We start from the raw sequence: 18,186 nt of genomic DNA, 5'->3' as shown, positions 1-18,186 counted from the left end.
CTTCCTTCCTTCCTTCCTTCCTTCCTTCCTTCCTTCCTTCCTTCCTTCCTTCCTTTTTTTCTTTCTTTCTTTTGAAATCCTTGGTGTCAGTCACGTTTCTTCGTATCGGTTCATAACTTGCCGTATGCACATTGCACACCTTTGTCCAGGCCTAAATATTTTAAGCTTTTCCCTTATCAGGTAAACACACAAGCAGGCATCTCAATGAGGACTGCTTATTTATTAGTGCTCTTATTGGTAGCTACTGTCAGCACAGTGTGCCTTGATGGACATGCGACTGTGTGTCCTTCACAAGGGAAGCTTTGATCCTGTCCTTTCCCCCTGGTGAGTCAGAACAGCAAAGACCCAAAAGCTGCAATGCCCTGGGCTGAGCTTCCCCCATGGCCCCTGCAGAGCTTCCAGCCTCCCTTCCTCTGTGTGTGTGTCTGCTATTGGCCTCTGGCTTTGCCCAGGCAGGCAGGCAGCTGGTGGTGCCTGTGGATGGGAGCCATTGGTTTCACCATGCAGATGGTTGTGGAGAAACTCAGCCACAGAGGGCATGACACGAGGTGAAGGCAGTGGGACCAGAGATGAATTGGCAACTGGGATGACCCCTGAATTTTATGGTAAAGTCTTATTCAGTTTCTCACACTCTGGAGGATCTGGACCACAAATTCAAGGCTTTTATCAGCAAGGAAAGACACAGGAAGATAATATACTTTCTCTGTAAATGAGTCGGGTGAATGGTGTTTTTGAATTTTTTTTCACACTGAAGAAGCTTGTTTAATGATAAGAAGTTAGTGAGCACTTAAAGCCGAGTTTATTTGCTGTTGTGTTTCTGGATCCACTCTCATCCATGGTCTTCAACAGGGGAATATTTTGCCACCATCTTAAAAAGTGTGCTCAACGACGTAGTCCTATTTCTTAACATTCACAGAGCTCTTTTGAGATCCACAGGCACCATGATTTCCAAAGGATGTGAGGGGAACCATCTCTACTATATGAGGGAGTGTTCACTCTGCCCCTGGTTTTTCAAAACTGCCCTAGAAACTGCCTCTGAAGTCTCCGACCTGCCACAGTGCATGACCTCTTTAGCCAGGTTTGGTTGTCACACACTGATTTAGTGTTATAAGTCCCCCAGACCTGTGATGTCCAACATGGCGGCAGCTGCCATCAGGGAAATCCACTGCTCCAGCTATATTATCTCTCCTTGAAGAAGAATGAGCTGGCTCCCTCGTGAGTACTTACCTAGTATGTGTGAAGAAGCCCCAAGTTTAATCTCTGATTACCTACTGTGCTGCCGGCTTTTATGTCAACTCTATATCAGCTAGGATCAGTTGGGAAATTTCCTTCATAAGATTTGCTTGGAGGTCCGCTGTTCTGCATTGTCTTAGTCACTGATTTAGGAGGGCCCAGTTTGTTGTGGGTGCCATCTCTGGGTAGGTGGTCCTGGGGTGTATAAGACTCAGGCTGAGCAAGCCACAAGGAGCAACAGTAAGAGACATTCTTCCCGTGGTCTCTGCTTCAGAGCCTGCCTTCAGTTCCTGCTCTGGCTTACCTCAGTCATGGACCATAAGGAGTAAGATAAAATGAACCCTTTCCTCTCCACCTTGCGTTTGAGCATGGTGTTTTAATACAGCACTAGGAGTCTTAACTAAGACACCCATGAATCAGGCTCTGGACATTGGGAAAGCAGAAATTTTGTCTTCAACTGCTCTTCTCATTTACATTCACTGCAATTAGGATTCTTGGTTTACTGATTTACTTTGTACTAATTCTTTTACTGAGGGCCTGAAGATTTTTTTTTTATATAAACCTGTCCTTACCGCTAATCAAGCATAGTCACATATCATTTCTTAGCTGCCTTTCTTATTACTGTTCTGAAAAAAAAAAAAAAAAAAAAACAATAGTGAAGACCACAATAAGAGATGAAAATTACCTTGCCTCAAATCCCAAGTTATTTCACGTGGCAGCAGTTTTAGCAGTGTTGTGCAAGTCCTGTGTGTCTGCACATGTCTAACGTAAATCATTGCACCTGAAATTAGCATAGAATCCAGTGTCAGGCTTGGCATAATGTTCTTGATTTTCCTTTTTGATTTTCCAGGTAGTCATAGATATTATTCCAGGTACTTCTTGACATTTCCCACTGAAACGATTGCATAAACATTTCTAATTTGGTGACATTAAAGATCAGTTTAACCAGCAAACGTGGAGATATTTTCCAACTTTTGCTTTTTAAGAACCCGGCTGTGCTAAGTACTCTGAAATGCTTTTCTTACACTCAGTGTTTCCACACACTTGGCTAATCCCCACAGGCCAGTGTTCCAGGGAGCAAGGTGGGTGGGTCGGGTGGTATACGCACCTCCTCTATTTTAATATACTCGGAAAAGTAGTTTCTGATCTTCACACTAACATAAATAGATCATGGGAATTTGGGTCTCCTCATATCCTCGCCATTTTTAAAAGTCTGTTGATTTTCTGCAGAAATGTCCTGCTCAGGGACTTCAGTTTTCACTGCTTGTTTCCTTGGGCATGTAGGTCATTTGCGTGTCTTCTTTAGTGAGTTACATGCTCACATTCTATAGTCGAGACAGGAATGTTTGATGATGAGCTCCTTTAAAGGTCTTGAGGACTAGGCATACCAACACTTAGCATTTTATATTTATATATATTATATATAATATATATTTATATATAAATATATTTAAATAAAATCTTTATATATTTATATATTTATTTATATATGTATATATAAATATATATTTAAATAAAATCTTTGTATATATTTATAAAGATTTTATTTATTCTTTATGCATCATTCCATCTGCGCACCAGATCTCACTATAGATGGTTGTGAGCCACCATGTGGGTGCTGGGAATTGAACTCAGGACCTCTGGAAGAGCAGCCAGTGCTCTTAACCTCTGAGCCATCTCTCCAGCCCTACCATTTTCCTATGCTCTGCAGACATGTCTCCACTGATGGCTCTTCATCTTATCCCACTTGAAATTTTCACTTTGCAGGAATCAAAATAGATAAACTTTATCTTTGATAATGTTTTTATTTCAGCTTGTTAATTTCTATACCAGCCAAACATACACGTTTTCCCCATGCTGCGGTTAAAGCATTTAACTCTTCCTTTGTTAACAACTTTATTTCACTTTTTGGTAAGAGGTTTTTAAAGGACATCGCATAAAGGATGCATTCTCTGTGACTTCTCAAAGGATGGCCTTAATATCACTCTTAGTTCCATTACTCGGCCTCTAAACTAAGTTGCATGTTTATCATATTTCATTTTAATTTTTCGGCTCACTTTTTATTCTTGCCCCACTGACTGACTTACCCACCTGGGTTCAGACCCTCTCCTGAGTTAGCAGCTTTGTATGGCAGGTTAGTGTCTGGGAGATCTACCCCCGAGCCGAACTTCTATTTTTTTTCCTGAATTTTCTTGTTGATCTCCAGCATGCACTTTCTTTCCTAATATTTAAAATGTTTTAAATCCTACTGAATGACTGACCAACTAACCAAACAGACAAACTAGCACATGACTAAGGCCCTGCTGGCATCACATTAAATGTCTTTTTGTCTAATTTGAGAAACATTAGCAGGGTTTTTCCTTGATATCTTCCTATTCAGAATTAGTTAGTTTTTCTTTTCTGCCTCAAATCTTATTTTATATCTGTTGGTAACAATTTGTGTTACATATCCTATCTTTTTCTGTGAGTATTCTTTATCACCTTTCATATCTTAGATATTATGTTAACAAAAAAGAAAGAACCCCAGCACTCTGAGAGGCAGAGGCAGGCAGATCTCTGTGAGTTCTAGGCCAGCCTGGCCTACAAGAGTCCAGGACAGCCAACGCTACAGAGAGAAGACCTGTCTAGAAAAAAAAAGAAAGAAAGAAAAGAAAAAGAAAGACATACATTTGTTTTTCTAAGGCATTCTAAATGAATGTCATAAAATAGCCTAGATTAGGTATTTTCTTTCTTTTTCTAAAATTTATTTATGTATCTTTTTAATAGCAATTTATTCCTAGGTATTTTTTTTTTTTTTTTTTGGTGACAATATAATTTGAACTCCTAGGTATTTTTATTGGCTTGGTAGAAATTATGGTACAAATGGGCAATTTTTTTTCTATTTTTTTCAATTTTTTCAATTTTCTATTGAGGTGGTCATTGATAAAGCGCAGCTTTGCTTTTTGCATGTGTATTTTGTTTAGAGCCATATTCCTGATCTCTGATTAGTTTTAGAAAGGTATTGACTATACAGTGACATGCACAGTTTCCTCTCCTGAAAGCCATACCATTTCCTCTTGCTCGAACATAGACTTCTAAAACATCATGGAGTAGTATTGGTTCAGGGCTGTTTAAACTGTGGTCCAATGACTTGCAAGTAAAAACGCCTTGATAAATGAGAGCACAGCATTCTTGGCAAGCACACTGCACCTAATCTCCGGTGTCTTATCTCAGGGGATAGTTCGAGATGGGTTGTGCTTTGCTGCCAAATGTTCAGTGGATCTTGTGACTGAGCCATATTTTCTCACAAATTGGCATGTTTTAATGTAATAGACAAAGTGAAAAAAATGTTCCTTTTACAATGCTAGAGAATCATGGATTCAGCTGTATCAAGATGAAGAACGAGGGAGGGTGGGTTAAGTGCTGTTCTGGAGAATCTTGTACAATTTCCAGCACCCACATGGTTGCTCTTCATCTTCAACTTCAGTCTTAGAGGATCTGATGCCTCTCTTCTGGCCTCCAATGGCAATATGCACACAAAGGGTGCACAGAAGTGCAGGTAAGCAGACAACCACACACATAACTACAATTTTAAACCACGAGGTGAGGCTTCCTGTTCTCGGGAAGGTCAGGCAAGGGAGTTGCAGGTGGCAAGACCTTAGGACGATGAGTCAGCTAAAAGATTTTTTTCTTCCCTTTACTCCCCATCAATAAAGTGCCAAGCACTACCCAGGTCATGCCTGCACCCTTGCCCTCCTTCCCAGGACGGGACCTGAAACTCTCTGAATGACAGTGATATCACAGGCTATCATTGCACCATGCCAGTGTTTACAGATACAAAAGCTATATATGATTTTATGTCTACATACCTATAAAATATGAACATATTGAATGATAGTTTTACAGATAAGTATTGTTTTATATGTCTATATGGTTTTATGTATCTGCTAAAGGATTTATATGTGGGGAAAAGTCTTCTATATGTGGAAGGTTATTTATGGGTAAATACGAAGTGAAGCAACTGTACAAAGAGATGTTTGGATCACAGAGACAGCCTTTGACTTAGGTCGTGGGCATAGTATCCACACTAAGGCAAATTTTCACTGAGTGACCTCTAGATGTATGTATTTCTTCATGGCGGTTTCAGGTGAGAAGGTGATCGCTTGGAAAACCACACAGTGTTTCGTTGCTGGAGATCAGGAGTACTAGCCTGGATATTGTGTCTGACAAGAAGGAAGCATTATCTTGGGAGAAAGTGTGTGGTTAGTTGTGCACATCTGTACGTGTGTGTATGTGTTGTGTCTCTGGTCCATTTTAAAGATAATTTTCTCGAGTGCCTCCTTTAACAAAATCTTCATGAGTTTATGCAGGCTAATTGTAGCCACAGATGTAATTACATACTTGAGCGAGGATAACAGGGTAGTGTTAAAGTAGATTTAATAAGAAAGAGCCACTTCCAGGCTTTTTCATTTCTCTCTGAGTTGTAGTAGAATTTATTACTGAGTCCAGCTGGAGCTAATTCAGGACACCGTGGACAGTTTGGGACCTTGATGGCTCTGGAGTTGGGAGGCCAGTAGTTACAGCAACAGAAGAGTGGTTGAAGCCCACGTGTGTGGCCTCTGCAGTTTGCTGCCTTGTGTGTAGTCAGTACACCGGAGAAACATCTTGCCTTTTGTCCTTTCTGGACCGTTTCCCACAATGAAATTTTCCAGCATTGGAAAAAATTAGACTTAGGTCCTCTGAATGTAACCCCTCAGCAGTTGTGAGCTGGGTTGGATGACGTTACAGGATGTCACAACAATGGGTTTTCTTGTGTGTTTGTATGTTTTGTTTTTGTTTTAATAGTCTTTCATTCAGCAGCCGTCTACTAAAATCCCAGGCCCCAGTAACATAGGAGGCAGAAGTTCTAGTTAACATCTCTTCTCTACTCTCTCTCTCTCACGTGTGTGTGTGTGTGTCTGTGTGTGTGTGTGTGCATAAATAATGGAGGTCAACATGAAATGCCTTCCTCTTTTGCATGACTTCTTATTTTCTTGAGTCACTGTCTCAAGACAGTGATTTGTAGCTCACCAACTTACCTAGACTGGCTGGCCAGCAAGCCCAGGACTCTTTCTATCTCTGCGTCCCCAGCACTGTGATTGTAGATACATGCTGTGTGCTGGGATGGTGCTTCCTGAAAGGCTTGGGTACCAGAGCCTGGCTAGGAGTGGAGGTGAGAGAATGAAGACAGGGCAGACATACATACGACAAAGCTGGGATTACGAGAGGGTCTCTGACTCTTAGTTGGCCCATATGAGTAAACAGAGTCCTTGACACACCTTGTTTATGTCAAAATCCATATTTGCTAGGGACTACACTCACTCATGTCTTCTTCCACTCCCTACACTTGCATGGACTGCTTATGTAACTTGATAAATTAAGATGAGTTTATTGTTAAAATCATGGAGATATGTGCTAAAACATTAACATGATCGTTAGTTTAATCACCAACTTGATACAACCCAGAATCACATGATTGGGTTGTGCATGTCTGTATTGGAGTGTCTTGACTGCCAGGGTTGAAGTGGAGAGATCTGACCTGAAAGTGAGAAGCACCATCCCCTGGTTTGGGGTCCTGGACTGCATAAGAAGTAAAGAGAACTAGCTGAGCCCTAAGCATATGTGTATTCACTTTTCTCTGCCCGTGATTGTGGCTAAACCTGGTTGTTCAAGTTTCTACCATCTTAACTTTCCAGTAATGATGGACTGGAACCCAGACTTGCAAGTGCAGAGAAGCCCTTCTCCCCTAGGCAACTTTTTTGCTATGGTGTTTCATCACAGAGGTAGAAACAAATCTAGGGCGATTAATCAATTTGATTTTTGTCATTTTTGTATTCTGGATTCAGATTTTTCAAGTTTCAACTTGTTCTGAAGGTCCTCTTGCATCTTGTGGGTCCTGGGTCCCTTATCCATGGGCAGTAATTATCTGAAGGATCTAGAAGGGAGGATACCCAAGAAGGGATTCCTCTATATGGTTAATCTCTCCAGGTAGCCCTTAGCTCCTGGCATGAAACTGTACCCTGCAAACTTTCAGACCTCGCCCCTACTCTGAATGCCAGGTGGCCTTCACTTACTTTGGGGGGGCATCTGTTCATTACCCACACAAAATGGTTCCATCCCAGGATCTATCCCTTCATTCCATTGGTAGGTGCCCCAAGCCTAAGTTGTTGTCCTTCAGAAATCCCTGGGTGAAAGCTGACCTTGCCCTGTACACTCAGGAGAAATGTGATGATGCAAGACAGTACGAGCCTGTAATGTCTCCCATAATGGCAGGACTGGGCCTCCCGGCCAGCAATTCTTTAGGGATCAAACTTAAGAGTGACAGACATGCCACATTCTCTTTTCTGGTGCCCAGGACAGAAACACTCCCCACACCTGTGCACACCTGTGTCTGTGCGTGTGAATGTACACACACACACACATGCATGTGTGAACACACACACACACACACACACACACAGCAGTCTAAGAAACAATAAGGCCAAATCTAATGAACAAAGCTTGCAAGGTGCCTTCATTTCCTGCCCTCCTCCTGCTTTCAACCTATGACCAGTTGGGCCTGCTGAGAATAAGAACAGGACTTCCCCTTCCAGTACCCAGATGAGCCTAATGATTTTCTTTGCAAGACTCAGGCCACAGGCCACAGGCCACAGTAAGATGTGTGTCTGTTATAAAGAATCTGAGGCTACACACAGTTCCTCTTGCTTCCCCCAATCCGTGCCAGCTTGTTGAAAGCCTTTCTCTCTTCAGAGTGCTTGCTATTGTGGGAAGAACCTTTTTTCCTTAGCTGCTCAGGAAGGGCAGAGATGCAATGCACTTCCTTTTGAGTCTCTGGGGAGGAGTTTCTCATTGCTGTGAGCCAGGATGCCAGCATCCTCCTCCAGTGTCTCTCTTTATTTTGAGTAAAAAAAAAACAAAAAACAAAAACAAAAAACAAACAAACAAAAAAAAACCCCCCATGATGTCACAGAAGCTAAAGATCTCAAAGCAGGCCAATGGACTCATTGCAGTGAGCATTTGCAAGGGAAGATGTGCAGACAAAGGGGATACACTGTGGGACACACTGTGACCTGCTACAGCTTCCACGATGAGATGTTTTCTGTTTTGTGGTTGTTTTTTTGCTTGTTTGTGTTTTGTTTTTTTAATTTGAGAGAATGTTGCAAAGTTGAGGAGTAGGTATGAGGGGATGGGGGCCATGAATGGGACTGAGATGCATGATTCGAAACTCACAAAGACTCAATTAAAAGTAAAAAACAAACAAACAAACAAACAAACAACCTCCCCCCCTGCCCCATGATGGCTCTCCCCAGACTGGACTAAATAGAGTCTTTGCATGCCTTAAACAAGGAACTTTCACCTCTGTGTTTCTGGGGCCAGGTTTGCCCTTGGGATGGCCCTGTCAAGCCTGCTTTCCTGAGCCCCAGAACAGTAGGGTGTCAAGGTTAAGGCAAGCTCTTGCATGCTGGTTCAAATATACATATGTGTGACAAGTTCTGAGTGAGTCAGGTTTTTGATACAAAGAACACTCACTCCCTGATTTCCACATCTATCCCTGGTCCTCCCTCAAAACAGTGATAAAGTAACAGAACAAACATGACCCTCCCTCCTTGGTAGTGTTAGGAAACCCAGAATTCAGGGGATAAATAGCTTCACTGGCTAATGATAGCTGACTGAAAGCAGACTTCCAGATTTCTAATTCTTCTCCAAAGTCTCTCATCACATACTACCCAGACGCACACATCTCTGACTTTACTCTCTTTAAAGGCAAGTAACAGGTTATGTGTTGTGAAAGTATAGTACAGAATTTGAAATAGATGGTTCTTTGTCTTCACTTACTGTCCAGAGCTTCATGAATGCCTGTAATTTTTTTTAAGGAGTGGGAGGGCAAAACTGTACTGGCTTATTATTTGTAACAAGCTGTTCTGCCTTTTTTAAGCTTATGATAAAGGGGTAACTTTTGGAAAGTTCGTAAGGTTGGGAGCTGGGACCAATTTTGAGATTAGAGGGAAGGGCAGAGAAAGGGGCTGAAGGTTGGGGTGATTACTGATCGACAATAACTTAATCAGTCCCCTGTATTACATAATGAAGCCTGTGTGCAAGCACAGAGGGAGCGGGGGCGGGGTGGTTGGGGAGCTGCCAGTCTGCTGGAGGTGTGGAGGGCTTGTTGCCCCAAGAGTACAGGAGACTTTCACATCCCTGTCCCCAGGCCCTTTGCATTTCTCCACTGGTGTCTTGCTTTACTGCTGGTGATATCTACTGCAATGAACCCTTAACTGTGAGTAATTTAGTTCTATGAACAGTTCTAACAGAACGAAAGCCAAGTAAAAGAGCCTCTGGTCTGTAGCCAAGGAACCTGTACAGGAACCTGGGTATCTGAAATGGAGGCAGTCTTGTGGGACCAAGCCCTTTATTCAAGGGCTCTGTCAACCCCACTAAGCGGCAGAGTTGAATCATACATACAAGCCGGGTGGGAGGGACCCATCTCTCAGCCTGGTAACACAAGTGCTGTGTGAATCAATGTAAGCTTTAAAAAAAAAATTATTTTTCCCTTTTAAACATGTTAGAGTCAGTGCTTGTTAGACCTGGGGTGAACCTTTACTACTTGGATGAAAATGAAACACAAGGGTGGAGTATGCATTCTAGCTCCAAAGCTAGTCCACTCACCCACAAACACGTGCCGAGAGCCTCCTGTAGGGCAGACACAGATCTGGATGCTGCAGATACAATGGAGTAAAAGGAGCATTCACTGACCTGCCCTGAATGGAAGGAGCTCCAGAGTGACAGGCTGGGCTGTTTGTCCACAGGTTTACCAGGGAAGGTACTGCAGATGGGATATTAGCAGAAGCTCAAAGGAAGGGGGTGATTAGAGCTGACATCCTGATTATTATGAAATTATCTAGAAGGAGTGTCTTAGGGTTTTTTTTTTTTTTTTTGTGAAGAAACACCATGACCACAACAACTTTTTTTTTTTTTTAAGGTTTATTTACTTATACATATGAGACTTTATTTGCAAGTATGCCTGTATGACAGAAGTGAACATCAGATCCCTTTATAGATGATTGTGAGCCACCGTGTGGTTTCTGGGAATTGAACTCAGGACCTCTGGAAGATCAGACAGTGCTCTTAACTGCTGAGCCATATCTTCAGGCCCCTCCTGTTTTTGAGGCGAATGCTCATGCGCTCCAGGCTGTCCTCAAACTCACTATGTAGCTAGGATGAACTTGAACTTCTGATCCTTCTGCCTCTACCTCCGTGGTAAAAAGATTACTGGTGAGGCAAACATTCTACCAATGGAACTTCATCCCTGGCCCTCAATTATGTCTTTAAAATTAAATTTGTCATCATTTTCCACCATTTGATGGCTGTGAAGGAATTCTAAGTCCAAGACTTTGTGAACAGTTGAGCTAGAAGTAGCTAATTTTAGTTTTTTTTTCAAAAGCTACAAGGGTTATAATTGTCCTTTGCTTAGGCAGCAACCTCAGTTTTTTGCACATAGATGCCTGGCCATAACTGCATTCAGAGGTTCAGACTGTGTGAGACGATGGTGGGGGTTAAGGCCTAACTTATGTCTCCCAAGAAAACACACTGAAGTCAATGCCCAGCACCTTTGAGTTGACCTTGGTTGTACAGTCATTGCAGATGGAGTTAGTGAAGATAAGGCCCTTAAGACTGGTCTCACCTACAAGACTGGCATCCTCATAAAGATAGGGTCACATAGACATATAGGAAAAGTGACAATTAAGAATTTTGAGGAGGGCAGGTCTCTATGTTACTTTGAACATCATATATGTCCTCTGTTAAGTTACTATTTGCTCCTGTTGTGAGCAAAGTTGGCAAGAAAGTGTAGAAGCATTGAAAGAAAGCCATTGCTCCACTAACCTAACAGGTCTGCTTGGATCTCCAGAGTTCCCTTCAGGTTGCCCTTAAACAGTATCAAAGACCCACTGGAGAGGGAGAGGTCTTTTAGTGGAGATGAAGATAGGAAAACTAGGATCTCTAACGGAGGTTGCTAAGCTGCACCAAGTCAACTGTGTGCTTAAATCTGGTTAAATATTAATTTCGCTTCCTTCTTATTAGAGGACATGATTTAGAGCAAGGGAGAGGAAGGCGGGAATATTAAAATCACTGGATGACTAGACGGAGTGACTGGGGGTCCTGTGGCTTCAGGAGTATTCACTGTTGTTGCTTCAACTTCTTCTAGGATGGCTTGCCTTCTTCGTGCCGGTCAGAGGGTTCCACCAGGGTTTCTCTTCTTAGTACTTTGGGGCTCAGTTCTAGGTGACAAGCTGCTGGTGTTCCCCCAGGATGGAAGCCACTGGCTTAGCATGAAGGAAATAGTGGAGCATCTCAGTCAAAGGGGGCATGACATTGTGGTGCTAGTGCCGGAGGTCAATTTGCTTTTGGGAGAATCCAAATACTACACAAGGAAAACCTTCCCAGTGCCGTATGACCTGGAGGAGCTGAAGCGCCGTTACCGTGCCTTTGGAAACCAGCACTTTACTCCCGGTTCACAGCTTTTGGCTCCTCTAAAAGAGTACAGGAACAACATGATTGTCATCGACATGTGCTTTTTCAGCTGCCAGAACCTCCTGAAGGACTCTGCCACCCTCACCTTCCTCAGGGAGAGCAAGTTTGATGCTCTGTTCACAGACCCGGCCATTCCCTGCGGTGTGATCCTGGCTGAGTACCTCAAGCTGCCCTCCGCTTACCTTTTCAGAGGCTTTCCATGCTATCTGGAGCATATGCATGGTCAAAGTCCAAGCCCCGTGTCCTACATTCCCAGATTCTATACCAAATTCTCAGACCACATGACATTTCCCCAACGAGTGGCCAACTTCATTGTTAATGTCATGGAGAACTACTTATTTTATTGTCTGTATTCAAAGTATGAAGTCCTTGCCTCAGACCTTCTCAAGAGAGATGTGTCCCTACCTGCCTTACACCAGAACTCTGTGTGGCTGTTACGGTATGACTTTGTGTTCGAATACCCGCGGCCAGTCATGCCCAACATGATCTTCATTGGAGGGCTTAACTGCAAGAAGGAGGCAAAACTGTCTCAGGTGGGTGGACTCATGTCTTCTGGCTGCATTATCTCTTCCTTGGCAGATCTGGTTCTTGTCAGCTGCTCCTTCTCCTATGTTTGGCATCAGCTACCTCTCCTTAGGAAGATGGTCAGTTGACACAATGATAGGCAAGGAAATGTCAGGCTCAGAGTACCAGGTATGTGTCCTCAAAGGTGGATAAATACAGGTTCTTGCTTGGCATCAGGAGAAAATATGCTTGGTTCGGTGATCTGGGGACAGTCACCAAGTCTTTGAAGAAGCGTTAGAAATTTTTAGTCACAGAGGTGAAGGTTTGACTCAGGGGATCGATCCAGATAAAAACCCTCTCAACCAGTTCTGTTGAATGCTTAGTCCTTGGGCCCTAAGCCAGAGGTCAGCCAGAAAGGTCAGGTCAGAGGTTCTATCTCCCAGAGTCTTGCTTTCACCTGGTCCACAGCTAAGTAAGCATGAACAGTATAGTTTTAAAGGGATGTTGACAATAACAGCTAAAAAATGTGTGGTAAAATGTATCTGGCTTCTAAAATGTGATCATTTGCCTTCCGGCCTTTACCAGGAAGATGTGGTGGTCCAAATAAATGTCTCTTTATGATGTAGGATGTATAGCAACTTGGAAAAATAATAATGTTTTCAGTTCAGAACAGTTGAAGGGCTTCAGGCTATTCCTGTCTTTCATCCAGGATTTTCATCTGGGAGAAACCCTCAAGCAGACCCTAAGAGCCTTGATACTTCCATACCTGCTTGTGATGGGAATGTTGGAGGCCAGGTGGACTAGTGGTTGCACAGTGCTGTAAACGTTCTGAATGGCTGATCTGGGTCTTGGGATGTAGCTAGATGGGAACTCACTTGGGTTTGCCTTAGCACATGTGAGCTCTGAGTTCAATTCCCATCATGGTTAAAAAAAAAAAAAAAAGCAAAGGAAAGAACTGGAAGGAAGAAAGGAAGGAAGGAAGAAAGGAAAAGTAGGTCTAGCATAGGGACATAAATCTGTAACCTGAGTGCTCCTGACACTCTGGAAAGCTGAGGTGGGTGGATGATGAATTCAAGGACAGCCTGGAAGGGAGAAGGAAAAAAAAAAGGGAGAATGAAGGAGAAGGTGAAGGACAGAAAGGAGGGAGGCGCAGAAGGAGGGAAGGAAAGGAGGGAAGAAAGAAGAGAGAGGGAGGCGTTGGAAAAATGGAGTATAGGGAAAGGAGAGAGAATAAAACAAAATCTTGATAGTTAGCTTAAAAAATAACACTCTAACCCATCTGAGAATGGTAAAAGACAATATAACAAAATAATGGTTTTAGACTCCTGTAATAAAAATTAATGTTTTTTTTTATAAAAATTAAAAAAATACCCTCTTCATTGTGCAGCCCTTCAAGATGCTGATTCATCCTCAACATGCACTTTTTGAGGTGTGTTATTCAATCCAGTGCACACGCTGCATGTGATGCTTGGCTCCCTGCAGTGTTTGTCTTTCCTTGGAGATTACAAAATATTTTGGCAGCCAGTTTCTGTTACTCAGCTCTAAAGGCTGGGCTGAGTCCAGATTCCGCTCTTCCATAGGAGAGTCTAAATAGCTAGAGATGTAACTAATAATTTAGGTAATACTGGATTAGATGAATGGCTTTAAATTTTTACAGATTTTTGCATATCTTTTTATATTTCTCTTATAAGTGAGTTTTAAAAAACCTCAGAGTGGGTTGCATACCGTATACTTACTTATTTAACGATTACAGTTCATTGATTTCTTTTTTTCTTTTTGTCCTCGTTTCTTCTCTGTTGCTGTGATAAAACACGCTGACCAAAAGCAGGTCAGGGGGAAAAGATTTCTTTGGCTTACACTTGTAGGTCCATCCTTGAAGGGAGTCAGGGCAAGAATTCAAGCAGGAAGGTAGAGGCAAAAACTTTCTGAGGAAGCTGCTTGCTGCCTCTCTCGGGCTCATGCTTGATGAGTTTTCTTAGGGAACAGGGCTAGGTTCCCCTACATCAACTAATGATCAAGAAACTGTCCCATGCACAAGCCCACAGGCCAGACTGACCTGTGCAATCCTCCAGTTGAGACACCCTTCCCAGGTGACTTAGGCTGAGAGTTAAAGTGAACTAGGACAGCTGTGTAGAGTTTGTTTTATGTTCAGAGATTTGTCCATAATCACTGCAGCCATTTAATAACATTTCCAGTCATTCCCAAAGACATCTCATAGCCCTAACCTTAGACGTCTTTACCCTCTTGACTCCATGGACTTGCCTATTCTGGAAATTTCAAGTAGAATTTGTTATCTTTTGTGTCAGCTTTCTTGGTAGGTTTTAAAGTTCATCCATGTTGTAGCATGTACCATGATGTACTTCACTTTTGTGGCTGAATAATGTTATGGGTATGAATATCTCACATTTTTATCAGTTTATTGATATTTGACTTTCCACAATCTGAATAGCTTCCATTATTAAGAAAAGTCCTATTATGAACATTTTGGTATAAGTCTTTGAACACATTTTTGGTTTTTTGAATATATGTTCAGGAGTGGAATTTCTGGGCCATAAAACAATTTTATGTTTAAATTATTGAGGACCTGAGGTCTTTTTTTTTTTTTTTTCACAGTTGCTTCACCATTTTATATTTCCACTGATATTGAATGGAAGGTTCCAGTTTCTCAACATCTTTGCCAACACTTGTTATTTTCCACTTAAAAATTGTAGTCATCCTAGTAGGTATGAATGCTATTTCATAGTTTTTATTTTAATTTCCGTAAGGGCTTGATAGTCACTATCCTTTTGACTGCTTATTGGCCACTTCCATGTCTTGATTTTTGGGGAGTGTTGGGTGGGAGGGACATCCAGGCCATTGTTCATCTCTAAATTGTTTCTGTAGTTGTGTTGTAATGAATGTAGGCTGTATGCATCTACACACATATCTCTTTCCAGATTATTTTTCTTTGTAGTTTCTTTTGTGTGTGTCCAAGCGGTGTGTGTGTGTTTGTGTGCATGTGTGTGTGTGCACACAGGTACAATGGTACACATGTGGTAGTGAGAGGACAACTTTTTTACTTTGTTTGCAACAGGGTTTACTGTTGTGGAATCAAGCCAGATGGCCCAAGGGTTTCTCTGTGTGGCCTTGGCTGTCCAGGTCAGATGGCCCAAGCTCTGTGGGTTTGTTTATTTATTTATTTAGGTTTTTCCAGACAGGTTTCTCTGTGTAAGCCTTGGCTATCCTGGACTCACTTCGTAGACCAGGCTGGCCTCAAACTCACAGAGTTCCACCTGCCTCTGCCTCCCTGAGTGCAGATTAAAGGGATTAAAGGTGTGTGCCACCACACCTGGCTTCCCTGTCCAACTTTTTTTTTTTTTGAGACAGGTTTTCTTTGGGTATTCTTTTGTCTCTACCCAGTGGGCCCTTCCCCCTAGCTTCCTTTTCTTGCCTCAGTGCATCCTAACAACATTAAAAGCTCTGTTCTGTGACTGTGGAATATTTTTCTGTGTGGTTTGGTCCTCTTTAATAATCTCACGCTGTTTCATCATTTTCTTTTAAGGCTTTCAATCTGTTACTCAAGTATTTTATGGGCGTTTGTACATGTGTTGGTGTGGAGATATGTGCGTGCTTGTGTGGGTAGCAGCAGAGGCCAGAAGAGGGTGTAGAACCCCTGGGCCACCTGACATAGCTTCAGGGTCTCAGACTCCGCTCAGCTGGAAGAATAGTAAGTGCTCAAAACTGTTGTGTCATCTCTCTAGCACATTTTAGTTTTTGATATAATTTTAAGTGGGATTGTTTTAGTTTGGTTTTGAATTTTCTATTACTAGAAATATAATCACTTTTCCGATAGTGATTATGTTCTCTGTAACCTTGCTGGATTTATTTACTGTCAAGGTTTGTAGTGGATTTTTTAGGATTTTCTAAATAGAAGATCGAGTCAGCTACAAGAAGAGAGCTGTGTTTCTTCATTTCCAGCCTGGAAAAGCTTATGCATTTATGTACGTATCTATATCTCTATGTATCTATGTATGTATCTCTATATCTATGTATCTATCTAATGTATGTATATATATATATATATGTATATATGTATTCATGTATCTATCTATGTATCTACCTATCTATTTTTTTGCTGCTTAATTGCCTAGCTAGAGTATATGAGAAAGGAAGATATTTTTGTTGTTGTTGTTGTTCCCAGTCTTAGAGGGAAGACATTCAACATTTCATCATTACTGGTTAATAACTAGAGATATTTAGGTAGATTCTCAGATTAAAACATTGAGAAAATTTCCAACGGTCACTACTTTGTTTTGTATTGTCACTATACAGGGGCTGGTAGATTTTGTCAAATGCATTTCTTGTGTCTGTTAAAGTCAACATGTGGTTTCTTCTTTATTGTATGACAAAGCATAGCACAGCAGTTGATCTTAAGCTAGCTTTGTCTTTCAGGGACACTCTTGTTTACACTATTGTAACCCTTTTTATGTATCACTAGATTTGGCTCGATATTATTTTGCTGAAGATTTCTGTGTATACATTCAGGAAAGAGGCTGGAAGTTTTATACATTTTAAAATTATTCATTTAGTGTAGGGCAAGGGTGCACATACTATGGTTTTGTGTGTGGACATCAGAGGACAATTTTCAGGAATTAATTCTCATGGTCATCATGTCTGTTCCAGGACTGAACTACAGCAATCAGGCTTGATGGCAAGCACTGTTTTTAAAATATACATATATATATATATATATATATATATATATATATATATGTTTTAACATTAGTTACATTTTGTTAACTCTGTATCCCGCTCCTTCTTTCCCTCCCAATCCCACCCTCCCTCCCTCATCTCCTCCCTGCCCCTTTCCAAGTCCACTGATAGAGGAGGTCCTCCTCCCCTTTCATCTGATACTGGTTTATCAGGTCTCTTCAGGACTGGCTGCAAAGTCCTCCTCTGTGGCCTAGCAGGGCTGCTCCTCCCTGGGGGGAGGGGAGGAGGTCAACAAAGAGCCCGCCATTGAGTTTATGTCAGCAATAGTCCCTGTTCTCCTTACTAGGGTGCCCACTTGGATACTGAGCTAGATGGCTAGCACTTTTATGCCGAGTTTTATCTCAATAAAACAATTTGATCTTTGTAAGATGTCAGGACATCACTGGCTTTGTGGGATGAGTTGGAAATGTTTTCTCCTCCTCCATTGCTGTGAAGAATTGGAGCTGACTGTGTATGTAGGATTTCTGACTTCTGTATTTGTGGTAAATTTTTTAAGAACTCGCTAATTCAATTTTTGTGGTTGTTTTCTGCTACTCGGAGCAAACATACTGCCATATTTAATGGTACCAAACAATGTACCATCCGCGTGTTCCCTGTTCTTTGCTCCTATTTGCTGTCATCCCTCATGATCCTTTGTTGTCACAGCCCCCTCCCCCACTACTGGTCCCCTCCCCAGCGAGTTGTGACTGCTTTGTCCTAATACCTCTTTTTGGTTTTCCATAGGTTATACACTTTCCATTTTCCTGGGAAAATGCTTATAACTGGGCTTGCTGAGCCCCAAGTTTCCATAACGAATTGCCAAGCCACTTTTCCAAGCTGTTTTATATCCCTCTCAGTAGCTTGTCTGAGTTTCGGTTTCTCCATGTTCTTGCCAACGTGTGTTATTAGCAGTCTTTTCTGTGTTAGCCATTTGAATTTGTGTGCTGGGAGCTCACCCCAGTTATTGTTTGCCTCTTTTTCATGACTGGCAATGGTGTGCACCTTGCACAGCTCTTTCTGTGTTACTGAGCACATGTTCAGATAGGTGCCACGTTCTGTTCATTGTTATTGTTTACTCATTTTTAAATTGTGAAGTTTCTTTGAATATTCTAAAGACTGTCTTTTGTCAGATACATGTTGCCATTTCCTTAGGGTTTTTTTTTTTTTTTTTTT

At 41.9% G+C, this 18,186-nt stretch overlaps 1 protein-coding gene and 1 pseudogene across 2 annotated transcripts in view; both read left to right on the top strand.

The window, feature by feature from the left end:
- The window catches only part of LOC129683769 (UDP-glucuronosyltransferase 1-6), a 64,314-nt gene that overhangs the window by 2,521 nt on the left and 43,607 nt on the right, over positions 1–18,186 (top strand). The window contains exon 1 of one of the 2 annotated variants that reach the window (XM_055616729.1): positions 11,429–12,311. The exons of the other annotated variant lie outside the window; for it this stretch is intronic. Within the exon in view, the coding sequence (XP_055472704.1) occupies positions 11,454–12,311 (858 nt within the window). The 5' untranslated portion in view covers positions 11,429–11,453. Of the gene's footprint in view, positions 1–11,428; positions 12,312–18,186 lie in introns of those variants that run through there. 2 annotated transcript variants of the gene reach the window in all.
- On the top strand, positions 381–907 carry LOC129683773 (UDP-glucuronosyltransferase 1A7-like; annotated as a pseudogene).

This window comes from Psammomys obesus, unplaced genomic scaffold (genome assembly GCF_907164565.1).
Source record: "Psammomys obesus unplaced genomic scaffold, mPsaObe1.curated_primary_1811, whole genome shotgun sequence".
In the NCBI taxonomy this organism is placed as follows: Eukaryota; Metazoa; Chordata; class Mammalia; order Rodentia; family Muridae; genus Psammomys; species Psammomys obesus.
Note: the sequence above shows the minus strand (reverse complement) of the source record. Positions and strands in the feature narration are given on the sequence as shown.